Below are 17,043 nucleotides of genomic sequence, written 5' to 3'. Positions count from 1 at the left end.
GAGTTGGACTGCAGACTGTAAGTCATCAATAAATTCCTTTACTATATAGAGACTATCTGCAAGTTCTGTGACTCTAGAGAACCCTGACTAATACACCCGATGCCTGTACAACATGAGGACGCTGTATAATTCACTCCACAAGGCCTTTGAAAGCAGCGGGATATCCCTCTCCACTATTCAGCTACTCCCCACCCCCAGATCTTTCCCACGTGTGTGTCTCTCTTCACCTCTCATCTAGAACATTATTCATCTTTCCTGGACACTCCTCATCGCCCTGACGCTATCCCTCAGCCCTGCTTCCTAACCACTGCCCCGGACCTGGGCAAGCGCACCCAGCATCCTTTTCCTCTGCAAGCTGAAGAACAGAATTGCAAACACTTGCACTATAACGGCTTTCTCCACCACATGCACAAAGACAGAAACTTTGCTACCACATAGATTTTAAAACCGTCCTTTCTAAGCAAAGAGGGGAACAATGTGCTCCAGGCATGCATTGCTCCAGGAACCCCAGAAGAGCACGCACAGTTCCGTCTAACAGACCTGAGATGGACTTGCGTCGCAGATCTGCACCACCAGATCGCTTCCCAGTGGCAAGGTCTTCCTCCACACTGGGTCCTTGGTAGCACTACAGGAGAGCCCTGCTGGGAAAAAGATGTTTGCATTCTCTGGGGTCTCGTCCACGCACATGCCACCGAGGATCCTCCTCAGTGGTGGGCCTCACCACAGAGGAATATAGATCAGCAAGGCCCAACGCCTTTGCCTCTGGCGAATCTTGATGTCATTTTGTCTGACTTTTTCAAGAAGCCCACGGGCCAGAAGAAATCAAAGAAAGAACAAGAAACCAAGGCAAACACTGCCAGCCACTGAGCCAAGCACCAGTTGAAATTTAGTTATTCATGTCAGGTTAACAAGTTGAAAAATTCTTACTGATTTATTGATTTTGCAACATGGGGAATCATACCTGGGGCCTCGTGTATGATCGTCAAGCACTCAGCCTGAGGTTTTCTGAAAAAGGATCTCACTAATATAGCCCAGGCTAGACTGTATTATTCATGGTCCTCTGCCTCTGCAATTTATAGATGTGGGTCTCTAAAATAATTTTCCAAGGAGGAACAGATATTGACACCCCAAGACCGTAGACAGAATAATCAGCCAGGCTGACCTGGGGTAGAGGGTTGACTCCCTGCAGTGTGGGACTTTGGGTACTAAAATCAGTACAGTCCCTTGGCAATTTGGGATGGGCCTTCTGCCCTATGTACCTACCACTCTTGGCTAACAACACTGAATAGCAGGAGAACACTGAAGAGGGATTGATGAGAACATTGAAAACAAGGTCCTTACAAAAGACTGCTTTGCTCCTGAAAGATCTGGTTTCTGTGTCACTGGTCCACAATGACATCAGTTGTCAGTTTCTGAAGTGTGCTTAGGTTGCCTGGGCAACAGAGACTTCTGGCCAATGACTCTGGGAAATGCTGCAAACCCCACTTCTGGAGTCTCCAGACATTCATTAACTCATCTCTGACATGTCCTACAGCGGTGAACACATTTCATATGGCACATTCAGCACATCCCAAATATACTGCACCCCACAAGCTATTTTATCTCTTGCTGGTCATGAGCATCCCCTGAACACTCTTGGGAAATGGTGGTCTTATCCAGAAAAGCATCAACAGCAGGCACAAAACCTACTTCAGCTAGTCACACACCTCCCTCAGAAGTCAGTACAACTGAGCACAGTCGCCTCATGCTCAATGAGAAGTATGCTGTAACCCAAGCGAAAACAATATCAGACCAGTGAGATGGCTCACTGGGGAAAGGTGATTATCACCAAACATGACCCGTGTTCAACCCCTGGATCTATACGGTGGAAGGAGAAAACTGACTCCCACTTGCAAGTTGTCCTCAGATTTCCACACATGTACCACGGCACATGCTGCACGCACACCCACAAATGGTAGATAAATAAATAAATATTTTAAATCAGTGTCACGTTCCACAGTTTTAATAAAAGACTGCACTCTATCCATAACTTCAAAGGATGACTAGAACCAGTTAGAACAAATCAAAATAGTATTGACTAAAGACTTGAAACACAACTTAACGTCATGTGGATGTAGTGCAAGATAGGTGCCCTTCATTCCTTCAAGAAACCAGGCATTAGGCCAGGTCTAGTTATACAGCAGTAAACGAGAAATAAACAAGGTCTCAACACACTTCCACTTGGGGTTTCCAAGCTTCCAAGGTACTTCAGGAAGTATCTAACCAAATATAGTGGTAAGACACACAGGGGCCCCCGGGAGGGCTCTTGAGCCAGCTTCATAACAACTGTCCACAGAGGGCTGGGCATCAGAGATGAAATGGTTAGGTCTGGAACAGCGTGCTCAGGAGCATCATGCTGGGGAGAGCATCCTTGGAGGTGATGGCCTGGGTGTGAAAAACTCAGAGCATTCCTACAGGTCCAAAGGTCACAGCTAGAGCCACCAGAGTACCTCGGGTCCTCCATGTGCCATGACTGACATCATTACACTCATATCAAGGAAGATGACGGCACCAAGAGGTAGAACTGCCTGACCCTTCCTAGGCCAGGAAGAGCCTGGTGTTTTGTACTTGAAGAAACTTCATGAGCACCTTAGACCCCTGAAGGCTTGCACCTGCACATCATCATCAGACTGGCAGATTGCTCCCTTCCTTCCCCTCCACTCCAAGGAGCAGAGGAGCACGGAGTGATGCTCTCTTAATAGAGCTTGGTGTTTTCGCAAGAGTCTTCTACAGCCACATGCTCTGTCCAGGACAGGCCATGACATCCATACATGAATACATAAGTGCTCTCCCTAGGTGAGGCTTGTCAGGAGAGTGAAATGCAGCATACCATGTCCCCACCAATGGGATGGGGTCACCTAGGATGGACACTTACCCCTCTGAAATTCCAGGCTTTGGGAGAGGGAAACATGGAGAAGTTGTTCTGCCTCGGCCGCTTGGGTCTAGAAGAGAAAAGAAAAGGTCTGTGTTCAGGGATGAGATGCACAGGGGAGGTGGCTGCCACTCAAAGAGGACAGATGGCCTGGGGCATGAGGCGGGCCACTCCTTCAGAGATTTGGGCAGCTACTTTCACACCACACCCCAGCTTGAACGCCCAAGAGAAAAGTCCCACAGCCCACAGAAAAGTCAACCTTTCAACCCATGAAAATGAAATCTACAGCTAAACCCAGATGCAACCAAAAGCCGGACCCGATGCCCAGGCTCTGTCTTTATTTCTAACATACAAATAATTCCCAAATGGACACCATCACGTGATGCAATGTTCATGGCTTCGATTCAGACAGGATCCCTCCCTCATTACACACAGGCTGAGGAGCCCTGGTGTTTCCCCGAAGGTCACACAAGCTGAAGGTTTTTAATTTTTTATGATATTTATTATGTGGTGGGTTCAGTGTGCCAGGCATGTGACTGGAAGTCAGGGAAAAACGTGGGGAAATCAGTTCTCTCTTGCCACATGGGTTCTAGAGATTAAACTTGGGTCTTCAGGGTTGGCAGCAAAGACCTTCAGGGGCTGAGCCATCTCACCAGCTCCATCATACCTTTTTTTTTTTTTTTTTTTTTTTTTAAGGGAAGGTAAAATAAAAACATTTTCATGCAAAATAAAAGATGTAAATTTGATGAAAAAAATCCTTGCATGATAATAATGTAAACAAACCACATAACCTAGACCACCAGACAGAATTCTGTTTGTGAGTGGGATGAGCAGAGCAAGCCTGAACACAGAGAGAAAGGGGTTGCTGTGCAGCGTTAGAGCAGAAAGGGGGAACCAGCTACACAAGTCCCTATTTCTGACTCACGGGTTTCCTAAGAAACTTTGGGACGATAACAATCCCTGCCCTGCCCACCTGCTCCTCTTCTCCCATCCGGGCCATCTAGCACCCCTGCTTTGAGATTCACAGCAACAAGTGTGTGTGTGTGTGTGTGTGTGTGTGTGTGTGTGTGTGTGTGTGTAGAGCCACTTTTCTCAGTTCAGCCTCTTGGAAGGCCTGCCAAGCTAAGGCCTGTGCCTCCCAAGAAGAACGTTAAAGGGGAAGTTTTGGCCAGGTGCTAGAGCCAGTTCTACTCTCCCTAGTGATGTGACATGGGACAGTTGGCTTGTCTCTGGTCACTAGTTCCTCCACCTAAAAAAATGGAGAGAGGAACAGTGAAACCTCAAAGGAGAGCATAAGGGCTGGGTGGGCCGAAGTGTTACGTCCCTGATGCTTGACGCACAGAAGGTGCATGTGAAAAGTTGCCCTCCTATAGGGTCAAGTCGGGTGGTAGCTTAATACAATGTCTAGTGCTGGCTTCAGTAAAGTCCTTCTTAACATCCTCAGGAGAAAACCACACACAAAGGAAAGCAACACATAACAGAAGGATTGCATGTGCACAGGGGGTTTAGGGGAGGCAGCTCCCATAGCTAAGCCATCAGGACCTTTGCGCCACAGTCCCAGCCAGCCCGAAGACTAACCCTCATTAAGCCGTTACTGTTCCCTGGGCCTTACAGACCCTAATAGACACTGTGGCTAGTAGGGGCCAACTGTCAGTCAGCTTCTCACTCCAGTGCTGTGCAGGTGGGCAGCCCTGGAGGGAGTCCCCTACAGGGGACTGAGCGGAGGCGACGGGCTCAGCTCCAGCATGGTCCTTTCCAGGGTTCTGAAGGGTGTGTTGGATCCTGTACAATTCTCTTCTTCCCAGGGCCTGGCAGAGTTCCTGCCCTGGTCATCGAGGAGAAAGGACCTGCAAACTGCCATAATGAACTCAAGACACTCCCAAAGACATTCACTGTCCATCAAGAGACAGGGAGAGGTGATCGCCCTTCTCCATGGCTCAAGAATTACCATGGGTGGCTGTTGATATTTTCGCATGCTGGTTAGCCATGACAAACCTTTCTGCAACAAGGTCAGGCCAGCAAAGACAGGCCAATGATGGGAGAAAGATGCTGCGGGATCCAAGGATTGGGGTCAAGACACCAGTTCCACAGTGACCTTGGGCAGCTTTCCTAACTTCCCCCAACCTTCAGTCTCCAACCTAGAATGGGATGTGAAAAGCTCTCACCTCCACAGGGTTACCCTGAGTTTAGCAATAATTGCTATGAAGCACTCTGCCTTCTCCCTGGCTCCCACTTAGTACCTGTTAGCTCTAAAGACCTGTGCAGTCTAAACACAAAGGGTTTTAGGAATGGGGATACAACTGAGAGCAAACACAGTCCCTGCTCTCCTGGAAGCTCAAGTTAGGAATCCATCAGGGATACTGAGACCAACACAGCAGGGCACAGGGGATGGTGGGGGCGGGGTTAGGGGGGGTTGGGATAATGGTGAGACTAGCTACTACTTTATATGGACAAGGCAGGCTTCTCCAAGAAAGCAATGATTCAACACAGACCTTCAAAGAATGGAGAGCGTGTACCACGTGTCCTGGATATCCAAGGTCCTGGGGCAGGTGGGAAATGTTTGGTGCAGCTAATGAGATGCAAGGATCAGGTAGAGGGTGGACAGAGAATGCAGAATCATAGCAGCAAGAACCAGAGAGTTAGAATTTTATAGGCAAGATCTTTAGATTTTAGTCTAGGTGAAATGCAAGCTCTGAACAGAAAACAAACTAAGTCTAAGTTTTCAAAGGACGGCCCTTAGTGCAATATGAACAAAACTCTAAGAAACAACACAGGACAGGACAAGGTGAGATGGTCTTGCAGCGACCCTGATGAGAAATGGCAAGAGCATGGACCAACCGTGGCAGAAGGCATCGGATGGGAGAGAGGTGAAATAAACAAATTAAAGATGATCCACAAATTCCAGACCCAACTGGGAACAAAGAGAAGGTCTAGGGGGAGAAGAGAGACGGGACAGAACCCATAAGCAGACACATCACACTTGAAGTGTTAGAGCCCTCGGGGCGGGGCTGAGGATGCACAGCTGGATACAAGGGGCAGAGAGCATTCATGAGTAGTTGGCCTACACACACAGGAAGAACCCTGACAAGACAAGAAAACACTTGAGGCAGAGAACATTGTGTGTGTGTGTGTGTGTGTGTGTGTGTGTGTGTGTGTGTGTGTGTGTGTGTGTGTTGGGGGGAGGGATCAAATGACAGCCATCCTTCAAATTAGTGGAGCACAGTCGGGAGAGCAGAGACATCTTTATATCGGCGAGAGGTCCCCAGTGACTTGCCATGAGGATCTCAGTGGTGCTGAGGATAAGAGCCAAGAGAGCCTTCCAGCAGTGAGGCAGAAGTGTTATTTGCACAGGACGGGAATTGATTGAGATCCTAGCTGTTGGCTAATCCAGTGAAACCATGACCTCCTTGAAGCAGACGTGTTGTCTGTCTTCTTGTGACCCACTTAGAGAACGGAGAATCCACACGTACAAATCAGTATCTGAAGATTTTCCTGAATGTTCTTGACACCTGCTCACAGGCAACCCAGGCCAGCAGCGCTCCCCGTTCTGGCAGTGAAGTGGCAAGGATAATAAGAAATGGCATAGCCAAAGGGCAGCTCCTCTCCCTTAACCACAGGGCACTTACTCAGTACACACAGTATGCCAGTGTCTGAGCCATTGGTGTTCTCACCCCATTACCAGGGCATTTATGGCAAACCAAACTTCAAACATGGAAGCTAGCGGTGACCGGCTGGAATCAATAGAAACCATGGGATATTTTAAAGGGATATTTTATAACGGAGTTGTTTGAAGATATACGGTTAGAAACTTTGTTTTTAAATATCCAGAGGCTATGAATGATGATTCAGAAGCATTTGGGGACACTTTTGGAAGCTAAAGGGCGGCTCTCCCTCCATCCCTCCGATTGTATCCATCTGAACCGCAACATGTTTGCATCATGAGAAGTTTCCTTGTGTCCTACGGAAATCCACATCCTGAGCCTGTAGAGGTCACAGCCCGGTAGAGCAGCTTCAGATCCCTCCGGAAAGAATCATTAGTTTTCTACTCTTTAATCAAGCAATAGCAGACTGTCATTTTTTTTTTTTAAACTCTCCTGGGGAGCCCCCACTTCTTTCCTGAGTGTGTGTGTTTTTCTAACCGGGACTTCGTGTTCTGAGTCTACCTTCCCATGAGTCCCTGGAGAGCTGCCCCCAGTCTGTGTGGAATAAGATACCAAATCACTTTGCTCAGAAGGAAAACACGGAATCTGGTCACCAGCAACGGATCCTCAACAGCACTGGCTTTCAGCCTGCACAGATGGGAACCCTCGGTCCCTCTATTGTAGACAGCTAAGGTTTCCTTTTAGCAAACCAACCCTTGCAGCGTACTTACTGTGTGCCAGATACTGTACTAAGTGCCTATCAAACATTAACTCATTCTGTCTTCAAAACAATGAATAGATACTGCTGTTATTCCTACTTCCCAAAGGAAGAAACCAAGGCTTTAACAGGTTAAAAGATTTTCCCCAAAGCACAAAGCTAACTAATGCCAAAGCCAGGATTTGAACTCAGGCAGTTCTCATTCCATGGTACACAAAAGAAACACTTGATAGAACTGTTGCAGAAAGAATTGTGAATTGTGAAACTACTACCAAAAGCAATTTACAGATTCACTGCAATCCCCACCCAAACCCCAATGGCATTCCTCATTGACCTAGAAAAACAAAAACAGAAACCTGAAGTTCATACAGAAGCAGGAAGACTCCAAATGGTCAAGGCCAACCTTAGCAGAAATAATAGTGCTGGAAGTTTTACAGTGTCCAATGTCCTTATAATATGGAGTCATTGCAACAGGAGCAGCATGGTACTGTTATAGACTCAGAACAATGGAACAGAACAGCCAGATATAAGCTCACACCATTACAGTTACATAACATAAAAAGGGCATATGTAGTTATTGAGAGGGTGTGCCAGAATATACAAATGGAGGACACAGGGTAACCTGTGAGAGTTGGTTCTGTCCTTCCACAGGGGCTAATCTAAGCCACAGGGCTCTGGGGCAAGCCCCTTTACCTGCTGAGCCATCTTGCTGGCCCCAAGACTTCAAGATATAAGCCCAGGCAAAGACTTTCTGAAAAGGACTGTGGTAGCACAGAAAATGATCCCAAGGGGGGTTGTTGGATAGCTCAGTGGTTAAGAGCACGAGCTGCCCTGCGGAGGACCTGGGTTTGGTTCCCAGCCCTGACTTGGTGACTTACAGCTCCCTTTTAACTCCAGGTACAGGGAGTCCAAAGCCCTCTCCCAGACCTCTTCCGCAGCAGGCACACATGTAGTGTACATACATACATGCAAGCACTCAAACATACATGTAAAATAAAAACATCTTTAAAAATTGAAAAATGAGAGTATGCAAAACTTAAAGATCTGCAAAGAACAATCTCAAAGCCGGGCGGTGGTGGCGCACGCCTTTAATCCCAGCACTTGGGAGGCAGAGGCAGGCAAAAAAAAAAAAAAAAAAGAACAATCTCTTAAAGAGGAGACCATCTTCAAAAGGGGCCCTAGCCAGTACCCACAGGTGCTTAGTACCCAGGGATGGGGATCTGAGAGGTAAACACACAGACATACAGACACACACACACACACACACACACACACACACACACACACACACGGGGCCATCATAGGCAGCCTATTTTGGCTGAATGAGGCTTGCTCCGGTGACCCAGCAGAAAAACTACAAGGGATGGAAAAGTGAGCCATTTTCCCAGAGTCAGGTGCCTGACACCACAGAGTCCCCAACTCCATAATTCTGTGAGTATAAGTCACACAATGTCCCAAACTCCTGGCATTCTGGCTAGACTCTACCCCAACAGTTACCTGACTATAGCCAGGTATGCTCCTCCCCATAGTTACCTGGCAATAGCAAGGTAGCCCAGCCCACTATAAAAGGGGCTGCTCTTTAAGCTCTTGCCTTTCTTACTTTCTTATCTAGCACTTCTCTCTCTTTCCCTTCCCCCTCTCTCCACGTGGCCATGGCTGGCCTCTCTCCCTCTTTCTACCTTCTCTCTTTCCCCCTGCCTTTCTACAATAAAGTTCTAAAACCATAGAATGTCTCTGCTCATCAAGGCCCGCAGTGCTTGAATGATGGGATAGGCTTTCCCCTAATGAGCCTCATCTAACCTCCTGCTGGAAGGCCTTCCTGTGCTCCAGCCACGAACCTGACCAAGGACTTTCGCCCTCGTGTGAGCCACCCAGCCCCCTCTCCCCCTGCCCTCTCCTCCCTTCAGCCCCAGGGCTGACCGAGCCGTCCCCAGGGGCCCCCATTCTGTTCTCAGCTCTTCCTTGGTATCCAGAGGTGTCTGGGATGCGTGAGGCTGAGAACCTGGTACCTAAGACTGCCCCTTGTCCACTCCCCGCCGAGATGGAGTTTAGTGGCTTCCCACAGCCAGGCACCCACCAGGCGCTGCATGAAAAGTGTGTGGCAGTCCTTATCTGCCCGCCCCGAGCACCGGAACTCTGGCGGGATGCAGGTTTTCCCCCACTCCCTTTAATCTCCCAGCGCCCCTGCACACACACACACACACACACACACACACAATCATCCACCCTGCACACACACACACACACACACACACACACACACACACACAAAATCATCCAGTGAGGATATGGCTAATTACACAATTCTTCAAAAAGAAAATACAAATAAAGGTGCTCACCTAGTCATCAGAGAAATGTAAATTAAATCTGCTTTGAGATTTCATCTACCGGGCTGGAGAAATGGCTCAGCGGTTAAGAGCACTGACTGCTCTTCCAGAGGGTCCTGAGTTCAATTCCCATCAACCACATGGTGGCTCACAACCATCTGTAGTGAGATCTGATGCCCTCTTCTGGAGTGTCTGAAGACAGCTACAGTGTACTTGCATATAATAAGTAAATAAATCTTCAAAAAAAAGAAAAAGAAAGAAAGAAAGAAAGAAAGAAAGAAAGAAAGAAAGAAAGAAAGAAAGAAAGAAAAGAAAAGAGATTTCATCTACCCCAGTCAAAATGGCTGTTATCTCAAGAAAACAAAGGAGACAGGTGTGGAAATCCCCACATCTTTAATCCCAGTGCTTAGAAAGCAGAAGCCTAGAGATTTCTGAGTTCAAGGCCAGCCTAGTCAGTATACAGAGTTTCAGGCCAGACTGGGCAAAATAGTAAGACACTGTCCCCCAAAACAAACACAGACACATGACACACACACAGACACACACACACACAAATGAGAGGAGAGGCTGGGAAGATGGCCCACTCTGCGAAGTGCTTGCTGTGTGAGGATCTGAGTTCACAGCACCAGCACACATGCTGAACCCAGACATGACAGGTGGAGACACACACACACACACACACACACACACACACACACTAGCAATACAATACCAAGACATCAGTCTTACAGATTTTCTTGCATCTGCAAATGAAGACCCGTGCAAGCAGGGAGTCTCTGCCTTCATGTGCAGCTGGAAGCTGCGGCGGTGTGGCTTGAGGTTGGTAGCTCAGGGCTGGATAACACCACGGCTAAACCTTAGTTTAAAAAAAGACTGATAAACTCTTCCAAATGCACATTATACTTTATTTAAAGCATAACTTCATGCTAATTTCCATTCTCTCCCCTCCCTCCCTCCCTCCCTCCCTCTCTCCCTTTCACTCTTTCTTTCTTTTTCTTTTTCTTTCTTTCTTTCTTCTTTCTTTCTTCTTTCTTTCTTTCCTTTCTTTCTTTCTTCTTTCTTTTCTTCTTTCTTTCTTTCTTTCTTTCTTTCTTTCTTTCTTTCTTTCTTTCTTTCTTTCTTTCTTTCTTTCTTTCTTTCTTTCTTTCTTCTTTACAGACAGGAGATGGAGTCTGGGGTTAGCCTGAGATCCACAAACTCCTCAGCCAAGCCCCGAGTGCTGCAATTACAGACAGGTACCACCAGGCCTGGACCTTTTTTTTTTTTCCCTGCAGGGGCCCGGGATAATTCCAGGGCCTTGTGCATTCCAGGCAATTGTACCAAAACTGACCTACATTTCCAGCCCTTTAAAAACTTTCACGGCTGACTTTTCTGAATATTTAAAAGGAATTTAGAGCAAGTAATTCTTAGAAAGTAATTTTTAAATCATTCTTAGAAAGTATGTTTTTAATCCCCATGAAGGTCTGTGGAGCTGATGTGGCAGTTAGGAGCATTTAAGGACGCAGATTTGTAAGATGGCTCACAACTGCCTGTAATGCCAGCTCCAGGGGATCTGAGACCTCATTTGGCTTCTGTGGGCAAGCATGCACACACACACACATACACACACACACACACACACACACACACACACACACACACACACGCGCGCGCGCGCGCACGCACACATGCCCTGCCTATAAATAAGAAATAAAACGAAGTATTAAAAATCACTATGAACTCAAACTATGTTTTTGATCTTATGTAAAAATAATATAAGGGGGAAAAAAAGCAAACATGTCAAACTATATCTAAATGATAAACAAAAAGGAGGTAAGTTCAAGTCCTGTGGCCTGACCCTCTCCTGGCCCCTGTGGACCACTTGTAAGAGTCTTTGTCACTCTCTTTCCCTGGCTGGGCCGCCTTGTCTGGCCTCAGTGGGAGAGATGCACCTAGTGCTGCTGTGGCTTGGTGTGCCAGGTGGGGCACATTCACGGCAGGGCCTCCCCTTCTCCTCAGAGAAGGAGAGGGAGCAGTGGAAGCCAGAGGGTTGTGAGGGTGGGTCTGGGAGAAGAGGGAGGGGCTGTGATCAGGATGTAAAGTGAATAACTTAATTAATGAACGAATGAAAACAAGTGCTACTATTTGGGTTTTGTCCAAGAAGGGAGGAATAGAAGAAACTCTTTCTGTTTCATTCAATACTATGTTGATCGGCAGCTAATAAATCAGCAGGTAGGTGGTCCAACATGTGCCCAACCAAAACCCTAAATCTGAGTCCTTAGCATGGGCGTTTCTAATTAATGCTCTCTTGCTCCTAGCAACTAAGACACCACAAATTCTCAAATTAGCCAGCACCACTTAAAGCAGTTTATTGACTCTGATACAGGACCCACCGCAGGCTCCAGGGTAATTAGAAGCTCCACAAACTCTTCTTGGCAGTGACTGGGGCCACACATTAAAAACCTGTTTACTCCCAAACTGTCAGTGAGTTAGGGTGGTGAAGCCTAGCCCGAGGCAGGCTTGTTGGAGCACATGCAGAGAGAAGGAGGTGAGTATCCAAGGTGAAGGCAGGCCTGGGGCAGAGGTAGGGGCATGAGCCAAGGCCAGGCCTTCCATCCCAATGTTTGTAGGGTGGCTGGTGACCTGCTGCCCCCACCCCCGAGAGCTGTCTGTGAGGGAAACAGTGAGGGGATCTAGGCGCTGTAACAAACAGCAAGTACCTCCTCAGAGCCTGGCCACCCACTCAGGCAGCTGGGAAAGGGGGGGGGGGAGGGTGTGAAAGGGGGCGGGGTATGAGCTAGAGGCTAATATTTTAGTATTTTCATGGCATTAATACCATTTGTGCTGGGGTAGGCCAGAGGTTGACATCAGGACATCGTGCTCTGTCACAAACCATGTTAATGTTTGAGCCAGGTCCTAGCACTAAACCTGGAACTTAGTTATTAAGATAGCTGGCCAGTGAGTTCCTGGTATCCGCTTATAGCTTCCTCTCCCTCTTACTGATGCACTGCTCCCAGCTTTTACATGGGTGTTCACGCCTGTACGGCATCACGTTATCCTGAGTCCTCTCTCCAGCCCTAATGATGCTCCTTTCATGCTAATTAACTCCCCAGATGCTCATAGGGCCCTATGGAGTAAGGCAATAACAGCAGACAGGTGGTAGCTGGGGGTTCAGTCTTCAACGTGTGCATAACCAGGCAGTCCCATCCCAGGTACCTAAGAAATAAGCATTTCTTTTTTCCTGGCCAGCTAACCAGAATATATTAATTGTGTGTCACTTACCAAATATTTCTACCAAACACAACCTGCCTGAATGCATAGGGCAGTGCAAAGCTGTTCTCCTGGGCACCTCATCTTCCAGCTGGGAGAGAGCAGGACCAGTGCTTGATCAGCGTTACTATAGTTATCACCACGGCAACCTCACCTTGTTGCCCAAGCAGAGATGCTCCTCCCAGCCCCTCTGGGACACAGCTTGATTCATGGACCCAGCCAGCCCTTGCAAGTTCACCCTTTGCCTACCCCCCCCCGACTTGCTCATACTTTCATATGATTGTGACCCCCGGTTCCCTGGATGTACCAGGACCAGGCTGTTGGGCAGGTGGGGCTCATGGAAAGACCAGGTAGAGAAAAGAGATCGGCAGAGAGGGCAGCTGACACCCTCTCCCATGCCCTAGCCTGACCCTGCAAAAGGACAGGGAAGAAAGCACAGTACTGAATTCAGCAGAGGGGACAGCTGAGCATGACAGGGAGACATGGAGATTGTCACTGGGGAGCCCCAAATCCTGAAGAGTCATGTGGATACATTGTATCTCTGCATAGATTTTTTTTTTTTTTAATCACATCTCCCTGAGTCGTCCAGATTGCGCTCAAATCCAATCTTCAAGTCTCAGACTCTTCAGCAGCTGGGATTATGTTCATGCCCCTAGCTCAGATAGTCATAGCTTTTCCTAGTCAAAAATACCACTAAACAAAACACCTTTTAAGAGACTAGAGCCCTGAATGAGTTTTCCAAAGCTGTCAAGGTCAAGGAAGAAACAGTAAAATTTGTCTTAAAAAAATTTTTTTTTGTTGTTTTGTTTTGTTTTTCAAGTCAGGGTTTCTCTGTGTAGCCCTGGCTGTCCTGGAACTCACTCTGGAGACCAGGCTGGCCTCGAACTCAGAAATCCGCCTGCCTCTGCCTCCGGAGTGCTGGGATTAAAGGCGTGCACCACCACGCCCGGCCCGTCTTAAAAATTCTTAAAAAGCCAATTCCATAGTAGTGATTTCTCAGGGTAAAGACTAACCCTGTGCTCTTACCAAGTCATGTATTCCCTGAATCATACTTCCTGTTACATATTCCTGGAATATGAAACTTTATGATTCATACACACTAATTTTATAATCATAAGATACTAGTTGGTTTCTTTTGGGGGGGGGAGTGTTTTTGTTTTGGTTTGGTTTTTTTGAGACAGGGTTTCTCTGTGTAGTTCTGGCTCTCTTAGAACTTGATCTATAGACCAGCCTGAAACTGACAGAAATTCTCCTGCCTCTGCCTCAGGAGTGATGGAAATAAAGGCATGAGTCAGCACTGCCCTGCTTGTATTTTTAAAAACTGAAATGCCTTGGTCATATGTAGCTGGAAGAAGAAACCCAACCCACTAAACAGTAACAAACACTGCCCACCTTCCGTAGTAAAACAGAAATCTAAAGGAGCAAGTACCTCTGCCTCCACAGAGCAGTGGTAAACACGAGTGTGGGCAGGCAAGAGATGTTGGTACTGGGCCTCAGAGTTTTGTCTGTATAAACCAGTGGTTCTCAACCTTCCTAATGCTGCGACCCCTTAAGTATGGTCGTGGTGACCCCCAACCATGAAATCACTTTTGTTGCTACTTCATAACTGTAATCTTGCTACTGTTGTGAATCCTAATGTAAATATCTGTGTTTTCCAATGGTCTTAGGTGACTCATGTGAAAGGGTCATTTGACCCCCCCAAGTGGTTCACAACTCATAGTTTAAGAACCTCTGCCATAGACTATCAGAACATTCCCACGCGTCATCTGGTAGCAATTTAAGGAACACTTTCCAAGAGGATGGAAATAACCCAGAAGCTCACCCTTACAACAATTTCTGTAACACCATGATCTTAAACACATAGACAGCACTTCTGTCTGTCTGTCTTCTGTCTGTCTGATGGCTCCTCCCACATGACTCTAGCCGCAGAAGCCAGATAACTAGCCAGCAATGGAGACTGACTGCTAAGGTTCAACCTGGTGAATAAGGAGGAAAGTATCAAGAAGACTCCAACGCCAGTGTAGACATCTGGATCCATCTTGACCTGACACCTTCTCGGGTGACAGAGTATTGCCTACCCGGAGGCCAAGCACAGACTCCATAGTGGGGCCTGCTGGACCCTGTCCATAGGGTGCCCACACTGAGGGTGAGACCGTCTCTTCAAAGACAGCTTTCCCTAGGAGCCACACCTTCCCAGAGTCCTCAGTCCTGTCCCTACTGCCAGGAAATAGGGAAGAAAAAAGGCACAGAAACAAGAGTGGAATGGTGCTCTCAGGCAAGCGCCTCGCTAACAGTAAAGGAAAACACCCTCCAAGGGCTATGTGTGGTGCCCACCACCCTAAAACACATGAGGATGGGAACCCACTCATGTGCACAGGTACTCCAGTTACTCATCTACCCCACAAGGAGGATAATGACACCAACTTCAGAGGATTTCGCTGGTGAGAGGATTAAGTAACTCATAGCTACTGTGACGATTAACCCACATAACATTGGCTTATTACCTATGGCTGCACAGAGGTGACGAGGACCTGGAATTTGTTCTTCTATTTAAGCCTGACAACCCCATCTAAGTAGACATGGAGATACTGAGGGGTAATGAGATAAAGGACCTGGCAGATCACACAGGAAGGAAAACACAACCTGTCAGGCTCCAAGTCCAACCAGCGGCATGGAGGGCTTGTGTCCACTGCACAGCCTTGTCCTGGAAATCCAACACAGCCTGTGGCTGCCACTTCTTCCTGTAGAGGGTGATGTGTGGTTTTCCTAGCTCTGAGGTTACTCATTCACTCCCTGACTTTCCACCAAGCAAGTGAATGTTTGTCCCTGAAGAAATCTGACCAACAGGAAAAACCAGTAACTCGAACTGGCACAGTCACGAAGAGCAATTCCCATCACCCCTTCTGTTTACCAGAAGTACAATGGCATGGTCTGTTAAAATGAGACAGAACCATGAAGAAGAATATCTATACTGGGACATCCAGCACCTTGCAAACACATGCTAACATCCACACAGCTGTTTTTTATATCTAGCTGTTGATAACCATATGCCGCTTCAGTGATGGTAGCTTTTCAAGGGTACCTTCAGAGATGAAGCCACAGGAAATCTTCCTCAAAGGGCCATCTTGGTCTTTGGAACAGGCAATCTTACCCATCACCAGACAGAAATATTAATGAAGCCGCTCTCCCTGCACTTTTGGCAGGGTTGCTGCGGAGACCACCTGCTGCTTCTCAGCCACAGCACATTCCTCTGCTGAGGAATAATCTCTACCCTGCCCTCCAAGATTCGAGCAAGGGCAAGCAGGAGCTCAGCAGATGAGCAGGTGACCCTGCCCAGCCAAAGGCGATGGCACTTCTAGAATTAAGGCAGAGACATCTGTCCTGGTGAGCATCTGAACCGATGATGCACAAACTCAATGCCTCAGAACGCCAACCACAGAAAGAAGCTAATCCGGAAATACAGACGGAAAGAAAAATCCCTACCAACATGGAGACAGCTGTATGCAGCCATTTCTGAGGGCAGTGCTTGCTGTCATCGGTGATTGAAAAACTAAGCCTTCTATTAAAAGTAACTTAAGCAGTCTGGAGAGATGGCTCAGTAGTTAAGAGCATCGATTGCTCTTCTTGAAGGTCCTGAGTTCAAATCCCAGCAACCACATGGTGGCTCACAACCATCCGTAACGAGATCTGACGCCCTCTTCTGGTGCATCTGAAGACAGCTACAATGTACTTAGATATAATAATAAATAAATCTTTAGAAAAAAAAAATGTGGTTAAAAAAAAAAGTAACTGAATGTGTAAGGCTTTCTGCACCAGGTACCCAAAAAAATTAGTTCTGTTTCTTTGTGAAAGAAGGCTTTATAAAAGAAGCAAGTGACAAAGTAGAAATGTTGGCAGAGGTCACTCTACTGTGCCTGGCACAGTGCCTGACATTTGGTAAGTATCGGCTACATGCATGATGGTGCCCATTGCCATCTGCCTCTTTCTGATCACCCTGCAGGAGTGGGGGTCTGAAGCCCTCTGCAACCTCTTGTGAAGGTACAGCGTGACCTCTCTCCCAGGGAAACTTTAACACAACCACCAAACTCACTGATAAGCGGATATTAGTCCAGAAACTTAGAATACCCAAGATACATTTTGCAAAACACAAGAAAACCAAGAAGGATGACCATTGTGTGGATACTTCATTCCTCCTTA

The 17,043-nt window shown here is 47.3% G+C and overlaps 1 protein-coding gene across 2 annotated transcripts in view; it reads right to left on the bottom strand.

The window, feature by feature from the left end:
* Arhgef3 (Rho guanine nucleotide exchange factor 3) overlaps positions 1–17,043 on the bottom strand; it is a 291,654-nt gene that overhangs the window by 194,442 nt on the left and 80,169 nt on the right. For both annotated transcript variants that reach the window (XM_021203021.2, XM_029541454.1), the window contains one exon: positions 2,915–2,981. In XM_021203021.2, the coding sequence (XP_021058680.2) occupies positions 2,915–2,981 (67 nt within the window). The remainder of the gene's footprint in view (positions 1–2,914; positions 2,982–17,043) is intronic.

The sequence above is a fragment of the Mus pahari genome, chromosome 8 (genome assembly GCF_900095145.1).
Source record: "Mus pahari chromosome 8, PAHARI_EIJ_v1.1, whole genome shotgun sequence".
Taxonomy (NCBI): domain Eukaryota; kingdom Metazoa; phylum Chordata; class Mammalia; order Rodentia; family Muridae; genus Mus; species Mus pahari.
This window is presented reverse-complemented; position numbering and strand designations above follow the sequence as displayed.